A 13,314-nucleotide genomic window follows, 5' to 3' on the forward strand; every position below is an offset into this window, starting at 1 on the left:
GAATAATACCATATATTGCGCCTGAAAGAAGGCATTTCTTTCATTAACTAAATGGAAATAAACAAACATGCAGACCAAGTGCAGAAGGGGTTGGGAGGGTGGCCTAATGGTTAAGGTGTTTGCCTTGCAAACACAAGGTGCAGGGTTTGAGTCTCACAAGGGATAATTGGCTAGGCTTAAAATGGCTCGCAAGGGCAGTTAGCTTAGTATGAATCTATGAATCTATGAATCTATGAATAAATAAATAAGTCAGAAAGCAAACAAAACAAAAACACAGAATATAATTCTACGACATCTACCCAAAAGTAAACTATGACTTTCACTCACTCTGATGTTTATGTTTCCAGTCCAATCACTGGTGTTCAGTGAGAAGGCTGCGATGCCATTTCGATCTGTGATGAATGCACTACTTATCTGCTTACCAGAATATTGATAAGTCAGGTAGACAGGTACACTTGCCATTCCTTTGCCATCTGAATCCTGCACTATGGTCTACAAAATAAATGAACAATGGCTACCGTTATTAACCAACCAGCTTTCTAAACTATACAGTAAAGAATTGATAAGTAAAGAAATGATATAATTCTGTAGCAAGGCATTCACAAGTAATAAAATAAAGTCATATACATGAATGAGTACAAATTTTCAGAGAATGAAACAGATCTGAGGTAAGCGGAATCTATAAGGCAGGTATGATTTATGTGTCACAAAACTGAACTTTTTTGTATATAAGCACAACCATATTGTAAGTGATACAAAACTGTGAACAGATTTAGTCAGTTGTTTCTGTAAATTATATAAGTAATGCCTGGCAAAATAAACATGATTACATTGTCATTGTAGTGATGAACGTTACATGGGACTGCAGGTACCGTAATTATGCCTAAATGTCTGGATCACAGAGAGTGGTGAGCTGATGCAGAGACAACAAAAGCAGTAATTTTTCTTTGCCTTTTTAATGTATTTCTGACTACTACACTATGGGGATACAGAGAAACAGTTCACTTTATTTCATGATGAGGACTCTTCATCCAATAAAATATCAGCAATTTGATGTGTTGGTTATAACATGAATTGACATGCAGATATAATTCTTTTATGAAATTCAGCGAAGAAATTTGTAAGGATCTGAAAATGTTGGCTGTCATACTTAGATTTTACTCAGGGGCGGCCCGTGCTATCGGGCTGCCGGACTGCAGCCCCCTCAACCAAAAAAAAAAAAAGAAAGAAAAAAGAAAAAAAATATTTTTAAAATTCGCGGACTCCGCGCATGCGCAGTAGGCCAGACTACTGCGAGTCTACTGCGCATGCTCGCGGCAGCCCGGCAAGCGAGGTAGGGGAACATAGGAGACGTCTGTGCACTTTTAAAGTGCACAGACTCGCTGGGAGAACGCGTCGGGACCGGACTGCAGCAGCAGCAGTCAGCGTCGGGACTGTGGAGTAGGGTTGGGATCGCGGGAATCTCGCGGGACTATGGAGTATTGCGCGGGCATTTGGATTAACGTTATGGGGAATGGGCAGCAAGGACAGGTAAGTGTGTTATTTATGTTATTCTAGAATGGTAGGGAAGTGTGTGAATGAATGTCCTGGTGTGTTTATTTAGGGAAGTGTGTGAATGAATGTCCTGGTGTGTTTATTGTTTAGGGAAGTGTGTGTGTGTGTGTGTGTGTGTGTGTGTGTGTGTGTGTGTGTGTGTGTGTGTGTGTGTGTGTGTGTGTGTGTGTGCGTGCACAGTAAACACAGAAAACACAGTATAGCCTGTATGAATACATATAGAAATTTGGTTACTACATCAAAAAAAATCCCACTGTCTGCCTGTTTTGCATTGCAGTACATGAATGTTCTTTCCACATGTTGAGCCCACTTCAAGTGACCTGCTTAAACTGGTTTGCAAACTATTGATGACACAAACTATATCTGTTGCTGTTTTATTCTTTCTTTTACTCAATTACATTGATTACAACAATAGAGGTAATCTTTTTTAGTACTATGTTAGCAATATTAAAAGCTGATAGTGAACATTTTAGTTATCTTTTAAAGCCTCATTGCTCAAACTAAAAGTGTAAAAATATTAATGATAGGCTTCACAAGAAATGCATTAATATAAATGTGGACAGAGTAGGATTAATATCAGTATTATGACACCATTGATGAGACTGAGGTGATTCAGAATTTAATGTATGCCTTATACTGCCTCACTATATCCACATAAGGCCTTGTTTGCATGGATCTAAAATGATGGCTGTGTTGTGGCATGCTGATGTGGTTTACAGATGGTATATAAACTTACTTTGTTGCTGCATGGTTAGTGTGGTGTCCCAGGTTCTTGCAGAGGTTTCATCTGTCTTGTGTACCATGGAGCATGCAAAGCGGGTCACACACTTATAAAATGCTTAAGGGCATGCAGTCTACATGCTTGTACTACTGAACATGAAATAAATTGTCCAATGACTTATTATTTCATTGAGGTACCTTAGGGGCATAGGAGTTAAGTGCTTAGCTGCATACTGCAGTGTTATGACTTGTAGACAGCTCTGGGACTATGAGACTGTTTCCACTTTTGAGCTGGGGGTACCCAGCTCTATGGTATAGAGGAACGGAGCCCTGTTTGGGACACATATGACCTAAGATCAATTCATAGCACAAGCATTAGAGGATCCAGTGAGGGTTTGGGTTGGAAGAAATGACGTTTTGCCAGCAAGCTCATTCTGGGAAGGAGAAGATGGGATTTCCTTCTGATATCTGACACTCTTCCAGGGATGGCAACATGCCATAACTGCAAGATAGATTGCTGTTATCATTCCGCATTAGGTAGTAGGGTGGTGATATCTACTGTTATTTGCAATGATGCACATGATGTTAGAGCTACATAAGAAAAAAAAAATATTTCTCACAGATGCAACAACATATATGATGCTGCAAGAAGCTTTGTTCCACATTTCCAGGTCCACTTCCAGTCAGCCTACAGACTATGGCGGTCCCAGCCATGGATCACAGTACTGGAGTACTTAGCCAGATTATCATCTAGAATGGGTACATTTTGGGGTTCAAAAAATTAAAATAAAGGGAATTTTAGTAGTGTCTTTCCAGCACAATAGGAGACTCATTAGAATTCTGCTGTGCTGTAAGGGATGACACAGAGCAAATTGGATTAATCACTTAAATTGCTTACTGTCTATCATTACGGATTGCAGAGTGACATTTATGAATAATGCAGCCCCTGTGCTCTCCATATGACATAGTTAAGTCATCAACTCAAACATCTTCATGAATCATACCTCATGACTGACTTAAATAGGACACTGCATCATGCTATGGCTAAGACGCATAGCGTCATTACTAATGGAGTTTAATATTCTATCATAAGATATTACTACATTCCATCGGTATGCAAAAAATGAAAAATACATGAAAAATTATTTCTTGACAACAATCTCTGCAAGTGGTACAGGAGAGTAACAGTGAAATGCATAAGCAGGATCAATATTCAGTGAACGTAATATACAATGTGACTGAGGTCACTGTTACGTTATTAGAGAGTAATGGTTGTGTTTTCTTGGCAACGATCCATGTGAAAGAGACTCACAATAGTGATCAATGGTAAATAAGGAATACTTTCCATAAATATGCTTTGTCCTTTTGAATGCATGCAAACAAAGGCATCTGCTTGGCTGATTCTACATTTACTGACAAAGAGCAAACTCTAACATGTTATTGCAGACTACTGATCCTGGTATAGATGTATACATAGGGGATATTGTGAATTATGACAGCAATTCATATTTCATATTATGCCATTATGCAAAATGAGAAAAGTAATGTACTCTTAGTAGAAACTGTTGTGGTTCCTAGCTACTCTTTAATCTTTAATTATTATTCCCTAATCAAGTATATTAGCACTGATACAGAGCTGCAGAAATGCACAATGTTAAATATGCTACAGCAAACAAACATCTGATTGGGTGTGCCCACTTTAGAAAGAACATAGCTGAATACCCAAGTGTCTTTTTGCCATTTGTGTAACATGGAAAATGCATACTGAAGAATGGTGACTGCATTTTGTATACTGTGTATTAATGATAATTATGCACTGGGGTGCTACATATCTGGCTAAGAAAGTCTACAGTCTATGTTATGCATATATGCACACACAGACACACAAATTTATATGTGCATACATATACATGCATGTACAGACTTACACAAACACACCCACACACGTGCACTCACGTGCACACTCGCTCACACACACACACACACACACACACAGACACACACACACACACACACACACACACACACACACACACACACACACACACACATACACACACACACACACACACATACACACATACACACACACACACACACACACGCACACACACATATACACACACACACGTATATTTATATATATATATATATATATATATATATATATATATATATATATATATACACATTTATACAAAGATACATACTCACACACACATACACATGTACATATAGATATAGATATAAATATAAATATACCTTGTATACTTACCTTAATGTACATATATATGTATGAGTGTGCATAAGAGGATGTATGCATTACTGCCTGCAAATTTCTTCATAGTCAGTCAGCTGTTCATAAAAAGGCAGATAGGGTATATAAAGTTCCTCTGCCTTTTAAAATGTTATATACCATACCCAAACCCAACCCAGCAGCTATAGCTTTAGTTGATCCCACTGTTGCTAAGCATTTAGTTAATCCCAATTATGGATGGTGCAGTGGTTTGTGTTGTTGCCTCACAGCAAGAAATTCTCTGGTTCAGTTCATGGCTGAGGTGCCTTCTATGTGGAGTTTGCCTGTCCTCCCTGTGTTTGTGTGGGTTTGCTCTAGTGTCCTCTCATCTTACAAAGACATGTCTGGAGTCTTTCTTCCTCAGCCAAAAATTGGCTTTTGTTTCAGATCAGACTTTCCTGGTTAACAAATGTTAAATAAATAAAAATGACAAGCACTGGAATTTCAGACTTTATATTCTTCAGAAAGTACATGGTAACACAAAACCTATTATTATTATAGCAAGTTTGTAAGTTTATAAGATGGATATTTGAAATTTGTCCCTATTTTTGGGACTGTATTCCCCCATTATTGGCTTCATCCAGGTTTTTTGTGCCAAGGTTGAGAGCTATGGTGATAACTGAACTCACTGAATATGTTTGGGGCTGTATTCCTGCATTACTGGCTTTGTCTGTGTTTTTGCTAAGAGGTTGAGCGCTACGGTGAGAACTGAATTCACTGAATACGTTTGGGGGCTGTATTCCCCCATTATTGGCTTTGTTCAGGTGTTTTGTGCTAAGATGTTGACGGCTATGGTGAGAACTGAATTCACTGAATGCAGCCATTTAAGTTTAAGTCTTCCTTTTTCATAAAATAAATGATTGATTTGTTATAGTGGTATGTTGCTCTGACTGTTTTGCACAGGGTCCTGGGTTCAATGCTTGGCAGTGAAATGTATGGTGGTAACACAGCATTTTATTCTAGCAACTTTCCAATATTATGCAAGCAATGTTTAAAATGTGTCCCTATTTTTGGTCTTTTGCCCCCCCTCAATTTTGGCTTTTTCCAGATTTCTTGTGCTACAAAGTTCAGAGATACAGCTGAGTGTCAAGTAGATTTTACAAGAAGCTGAGAGCTGCAGGGGAACAAAAGTTTAGTGATGCTTATGCTGAGTTTGCTTGCATTGTTAATAACACAACAGGTAGTGTACTTGCTTTTGATGCAGAAGGCTGTGGGTTCTACTCCCACAGTAGGTAGATGCATTGCTGATACTGTACTGTAGTAAAGGGGGTGGATGCTGCAGTCCTTTTTGGTGAGGATACCTAGTACTCTGAACCTGTTATCAGTTTGGCATCCATTCCCTATTGCAATATTACTAGCTTATCATTTTTTAATGAAACATAGGCAATTTATTCCTCAAGGGCAACAGACACTTTATTTGTAGATGAAACCATGAAATATAAAGGTGATTGCTAGCAGCAACCGCTTCATTAGTTACAGATTTCTTTAATGTGGAATTATTTAGATGACTTACTTCAGAGATTGTGCATATTTACTGATAATGGACTGTAGAATTGTGCATATTTACTGATAATGGTGGACTGTAGAATTGTGCATATGTACTAATAATGGTGGACTGTGGAATTGTGCATATTTACTAATAATGATGGACTGTAGAATTGTGTATATTTACTAATAATGGTGGAATGTGGAAGTCTGAGTAGACTTTTTTTATGATAAATGTTCTCAACTGGGCAGTTTTGCCATTATGGGTGCATATGGTTTGTTTCATTGCTTACTGGAAAAATGTTCAGAACAAATTTAAAACACCCTCTAACAAGTGTACTGTATTGTACAAGGAATATAATTTTAGTACAATGAGGAAGGTGTATCAAAGAGCACATGTATGTTTCATATGCAAGGGGCCTATGATTTGAAAACAGCCCAAAATGAATCTTTATCTGCCACTGGCAAAATGTATTTTCTTTGAATGTGGGTTTCAATGCTGTTTCAATGAATGTGAGTTTCTAGGGCAGAGAAGTTTTAATGCTAAGTTTTCATTGTGAGACTGCATTGCTTTGTTTAACAGATGACTTAGTGTTTGTGCTGTAAAATACAAAATAAAACTTTCAAATGAAGTCCAACTCATCATAGAAGTAAAGCAGTATGCACATTAGTGTTTATGGTAAATGGAGTGAAATAGCCAAGTAATGGTTCGTTGGAATGGCTGCAGAGGCTCCATTCAACCATTATTTTGTCAGGGGGGAAGGGCAGCAAACTCAGACAGGCCCAGCTGAACTATAACTCCCAACTGTCCAGATTTTCAAAGAATGAATAGATTTTGCTTCTTATTTTTGGTTTGTTCTTCATAAAATTTGTAGTTTTCTGGCAAATCATTTAGGAATTAAGTCACTAAATAATAAGTTTCAGACTTCATAACCTTCAGAAAAATGCATGTTAAAGTAAGAGCTGTTCTATCAACTGTCTCAATTTATACAAGAGCAATTTTAGTACTGTTTATATGTGCCCCAATATATTTGGCCTTGTTCAGATTTACTGCATTAACAGGTTGAGAGGTACATGCAAATAAATTGCTTTATAGAATTAGGCATAGCCAACCTCTCAACTGTCCCCAATTTTGGCTCAAAATGTTGCTCTTCCCCCTAATAATCCCTCCGCAAAATAGCAATTTTGGAAGAAAACATGGAGGGTTTACAATTAAGAAATAACTGTAATAATCAAAGTTATAGATTACGTGAAATGCATGTAGATTCTTTTATTTTGTCAGCTGCTCAAGGTAGCAGTACTAATATTAAAGTGTCCCTTCTTTGGCAGGTAGCAGCTGTATTGTGTGTCTATTTTATATTTTTGCATCACATTTTTGGTCCATTTTTCATAAAGTTTTGTTTTTTGGCAAATTAGTGACAAATCACTAAAGACCGAAGTTAGAAAATGACAGACATTTGAGTTTCAGATTTTATACCCTTCAGAAAATTCATACTAATGCAAGACCTATTCTATTATCTTTCTAAGTTTATTAGAGCAATATTTAAAAATTGTCCTTATTTTTGGGCCTTTGTCCCACTTCTGTGTATGGCTTTGTCCAGATTTCTTGCTCTTGAGGTTGAGAGGTATGACAAATGTGTCAGGGCCATCACAGTCAGCCAGAGAAATTTCAAATTGTGACATGCTTGTTGCACCCCACTCCCCCATGTAGTGACTCTGGATGTGTCCAAGCAAGGCAAGGAGTAGTTGTATCTACCTTGGATGGGGAGGACACACTGCATAAGTACTACAGTGGCTTTTCATCTGTCGTTGATTTTGCAGAATGGTCTGGTTTCTGTCATATTTTTGTACTGTTGATTTATGCTTATTACTCAAAGTGCCTGTTGCTCTGTGTTTACGTAGCAATGCTTTAATGACCATAAGGTAAGCTTGTCTGAGATCGTAAGATGCAAGTAAGCTTTAATAAGCATACTGTTAAAGAATTGCCAACACTGAAAGCCTTTCTGTTGTTGCAATGCAGAGAATACTTGACTAGATAATGTATAAGCCTTGGGTATTAAAGGACAGGATTCCATTATTTTAAAAAGCTCATTACACTTGTTGGAGACTTCCAGTCATCTCTACAGACTTTACCCGTAAACTAAACAGAATGCCAATCATGTGTGGTCCATAACCTGTACAGTAATCCTTTAAGCAATGTATCTTGAGCTTGTTTCTTGTTTGCTTTTCATTTTTTACTTTTATCATGTTTTCCCCATGAAACAAGTTGTCAGGCAGCAGGTCTTTTTTGGATAAGAAACATTTTTACAAGTGGGGGCATCACATAGATTTCTACTTTCAGCATGTTACTTGGTACTTTAATTAGAACTGCAGTGCAAGGAGAAGTGGTTTGAGTTGAGTGCTTCTGGTTTTTCTTATACTTGATTTTGATTGGCATTCCAGTAATGTATTTAAAAAGTAATTTATTTTTTCATTCCTCACAACCTTTTGTTTCCATCTAGATATTAAGTAAGCTGTCATGCAGCCAATGCATTGAAATATTTTTATTCTTCTACACTTATTTTTGTCTTGATTGGACTTTCATAATGATGGTTTGCCACCCAGGGCAGCGTATTTAATTAAAGTTAGTTTTTTGTGGTTTTGTGCATAGCTCCTCCCCTTTCTGGTTGACCACACCCCCTCCCATTGACCCCACCCATTCAGCTGTCTCCTGCAGCCCCCCTGTGATTTGAAGTCACCAGCCGCCACTGATTTTACTAATATGAAAAGTAGTGGCAAGGAAGAATGTGTGATTGGTAGGTGGAAGTAAAATCTGAGTGGAAAATCCAGTAATGAGAGTGGAGGGGGGTTGAAAAAGTGGATGGATTGAATGATGAAAATTGGCAGGATGGAAGGAAAAAGAACATGAGACAGATAACTAAAGAAAGAGGAGAGTCAGTGCAAGAATGGGACTGCAGCAGAACAGTGAAATAAACAATTGAGCTAGTAGAAATGATCCCTTTCTTCCTGCTGCTTATCTACAGTAAATGAGCAGGTTACAGCATCCCTTAATTATCCAGAATATAGTATATTAAAGAAATGAGCCCAAAACCCAAACAGAGAAAGTGGAACTGGAGATAATACAGAACTGAGGTGCAAGGGAAGTCACTGTATGTTAAAAGAAATGTTGAACATTAAGTATGAAGATGAGAGTAGATTACAATGTAAGAAAGGTAACACTGTTACCAGCTAAGGAGCTGCAGCATAAGATGCCCAGTCTTTCAGAAATGAGTTGAGCATGCTGCGCAGTGTCATTATCACGAGGCTTTGAAGCAATAAGGGGAAGAGGGCATTAATTATCTGTAGAATATGCAGCTTCAAGGAGTTATTGTTTAAAGTAGTGCAGAGGTGGCATGTGAAGATGTCGTGGATGAGTGAAACTCCATGGTAAGCTGACTCCCACACAAGCATGCTGTGCATGCTGTCATGACAGCAGAGTAATTCCACTGGATAGCAGATCACTGGAGCAATCACTGGTACTTGACAGAACCTTTATATTTGTCAGAATAGAAAGTGGACATTTGTTGCTGCAACAAAGGTATTAAAAAAACATGTGGTAATGTGAATAAGTTCTGCCTTATTATAGGAAGGAAAGGAAATAATTATAAATAAATATAATTAAAACTGTAATTATATTTGTGTGTTATTGCTTCTTAAGAAATGTGATTGCTGCCTATGAAAAATGGTTGAGATGTTTGCTAATGGTGTACTTCCTTTTCATTTGTTGTGGAAGGTCCTGAGGAAGATAAAACAGTAAATAGTATTGAAAGAGTGAATTATTTTGTATTTTATATAAAACACTATTTATATGCAGCTGTCAATTTATCAGACTGTAATTTTCCAGCCATTGTCAAATTAACAAAAACTTAAAATAAAAATTCACTGAATCATAAAAATGTTATTGTTCACAAACTGGCAAATGACAAAAGTGCTCTTAAAGAAAACGCAAACATTTATTTGATGCTATAATGATTATAAAAAATATGTACTCTTAGAATGGACAGGACACAAAGATTGCTGCAGCCTTTCAAACTTGAGCTAACTGGTAAATGAAATAACCAGCATCCTCGACCTTTTATAGAACAAGTCCTCTGTGGCATTCTCCTCATCTTGCAACAAAAATGGAAGTTTTAGTTAAATGAGACTGCTGCCAAACACCATCTGGACAATATTTCAGAACTCAACCAGTCAGAGAAGGCATGCAATTGAGTCTATATTGATCTAGTCTATGTATGAGGAAGAGACAGAAAGGCCAGTCTTTTATCCAAGGAAGCAATGTACTCTAACCGACAGCTAATGACTTAGAATCACTGGTACATGCAGAAGGGGGTGGAGCAGGAGTCTACAGTCCTGGAACCCAAATAGTGTTTAATTCCAGTTACTGAAATAATTTCAGGATTTTCTTTTCCTATGAGTTTTTTCTACTGAAATGAATACATTTGACACCTGACTGGCCTTTGTACCAATCAAAATATTTCATTTACGGAGGATAGCACTGTGTTTAAACTATAGATAAGTTAAATCTAGTCATCCTTTTTGATAAATATGAGTCCGGCTATTATGCCTCTAATATTCTTAAAAAAATTGTATCTAATCAGCTGCTCCATATTTGTGTGAGAGAAATGGCAATCTTTTTCTCAGCCTATAAGAAAGAAGCATTTTACTTTGACTTTAGGTGAACGTTCTGATTTGTTCACCCTCTAATAGGATACTAATATTCAACTCTCAAAGTTCGAAAAAGTTAAAGCAGGTTAGGTAGAATGAATGCTTCAAGATTTAAAGAGTCCATTGGAATAATTTCAGCAGTGATTTTAATGGAAAGATCACTAGAGCAGGCACTGATGTCAATGACATTTTCATGAAGGAACGTGTGAGCAATGGCTGAATTACTGCTGAACTGACTTTTTTGTATCTCTCAGTTATTTTTGGAATACCAAAGATCTACAAATAGCTAAATAATCACCTCTCTTGGCATTTAGTTGTAGAGGTCAGATATTTGTCCCTTTGCCACTTTATTTTGGCATATGTTGAAACTGGAGTTCAGCAGCATCATCTTCTTCACTTCATATTCAGGATTCAGAAGATTCAGGCCAATACTTTTTCTGCTGACTGAAAACATCCACATGATTTAGTCATTCTGTGGTGAAGTAAACGCTTATGTATTGCACAAAGCTGTCAGACGCTGGCATTATCCTCATATGTCAGTGTTTTGATTCTACTGAATGTATAGTACTTGTAAAGCTTGTTTTCACTGAATGTAGTTTTAAAGTGCACTGTGAAAAATTTACAATTATGCATTCAAGCAATTTTGTATAGATTTTTCTCATCAGGCCTCCCCAGAAAAAGGCCACTGTCTAGTAAGACATGTTTTATCAACAAAAATCAATATATAAATAGGTATACTGCTCAACTCTTTATGCTGAGCTATATATCAGCAGAGGAAGGAGATTGCTGTAGTGACAACTGCTACACCATCTGATTTCATGTGGCTAGCATCTCATATGCTAGCCCTTTGGGATCAGTCAGTATATAGAGAGTGCTGTGCTTTTGAATCACATCTTGTACATGGCAAGGGTATTTATATATAAACTCCATATGTGGAGATCTATAATTACACAATGAGGTAAGTTGGTGCGTTCTCTGTATTACCCTGTTGTCTACCTTTGTTTGAGTTATGTATGCCTTTGCTATACTGAAAAGCCATATGCCAGTACTATACCATGGTGCACAATGTTTATGAATAATGCAGAATAACTTCTTTACATTTGACTATAGGTATTTTAAACAAACTCAAGGTGCATCCATGGTGCCAAGCTATACCAACATTGTTCTTGCTCGACTGGGATAAACTGTTTTAAAGAGTCATTATTCTGGGTTTATAATGTGGTATTTTCATTTAATTTACAGTATATTTGTCTGCAGGCAGACATGAACTATTTGTAGAATATTTCTTAAATTTTTCAAATACTTCTACAGCCTTTTTAAAACTGAAGTTCACTAGTGAAAATAACTGGTCTATCCTTTCAGAATTTTAATTTGGATAAAGATGCTGAAATTCTAAATAATCGTGATATTTCAGATTATGATAGAGGGAAACCTTTTGGTATACAAAATAATGTCAGATTCCAGGATCAAGGGAATAATAAACAAATCAGCAAAAGGAAAAGACCCAAGTTGATACTTAGGCATAAAGGGAATGTCCACTTCAAGAGATGATTCTTCGTCTGCCAATGATGTAGAATTGACTTCCACCCAGGAGTCACCTATTGCTAAGAAAAAGCACAGTACTGACTCTTTAGGGGGAAGAAGCACAGAGGGGGTAGAAAACATTGAACAAGTAGGCAGTATTCAACAACTTCTAGATATGATTCTACCCCATTAAAAGTTATCAATAATGTGCATAACATATCTACTCGGGCTTTGTCTGATATTGAAATAAACCTGCTAAACAAGGGTCTGAATTTTGTCCCAGATTTTTTTGTCAATTAAAATGTATTTGCTAATGATGTTAGTGAATTTTGTAGATTATTGAATCTAAAATTATTTTTTCCAGACAATGACCAGGCTCAAAGATCCACTAATTTCCATTTTTGCAAATCCAATTTTGGGCCACCCATGGATAAACATGTTGCGATATTTAAAGATTGTGTTCTCAATTATCTACATTTTAATAAAGATTTACAAAGTAACACCAAGCACAATCTTACTAAACAGGAACAACAGGCTTTGACTAAACGTAGTAACAACCATGAGTTGGTAATTTTACCAGCAGATAAAGGGGGAGGGGTTGTCATCATGGATTCGTCTAGGTATCTAGCTGAGGCAGAAAGATAACTATCCAATGGACAATTCTATATGCACACGCCACTGGATTAAACTTTTAAATTCAAAAATGAGATTGACCAATTCCTGAAACTCGCCCAGGAAGAAGGCATTATTAGTCAAAAAGTGATGTTTCAACTTACTGTACCTGACCCACAATCCCAATATCTATGTTTACTGCCCAGGATTCATAAGCATCCAACTCAACCACCGGGGAGACCAATTGTATCGGGCAGGGGGTCTCTTACAGAACCTTTAGTGGCCTTTTTGACTAAATATTTACAACCACTACTTCCTGTGGTGAGAGCAAGGATCAAAGATACTACACAGTTTCCCAGATCATCAGTAATGCGCAATTGGAATCTGGTTGGTTGATATGTACATTGGACATCACCACT

At 37.1% G+C, this 13,314-nt stretch overlaps 1 protein-coding gene across 1 annotated transcript in view; it reads right to left on the reverse strand.

Moving 5' to 3' along the window:
- LOC122808699 (alpha-2-macroglobulin-like protein 1) overlaps positions 1–13,314 on the reverse strand; it is a 1,234,219-nt gene that overhangs the window by 764,149 nt on the left and 456,756 nt on the right. The window contains exon 11 of the mRNA XM_044079685.1: positions 328–492. Coding sequence (XP_043935620.1) covers positions 328–492 — 165 coding nt within the window. The remainder of the gene's footprint in view (positions 1–327; positions 493–13,314) is intronic.

Source organism: Protopterus annectens, chromosome 8.part0 (genome assembly GCF_019279795.1).
Source record: "Protopterus annectens isolate FY-2018-M chromosome 8.part0, PAN1.0, whole genome shotgun sequence".
In the NCBI taxonomy this organism is placed as follows: domain Eukaryota; kingdom Metazoa; phylum Chordata; order Ceratodontiformes; family Protopteridae; genus Protopterus; species Protopterus annectens.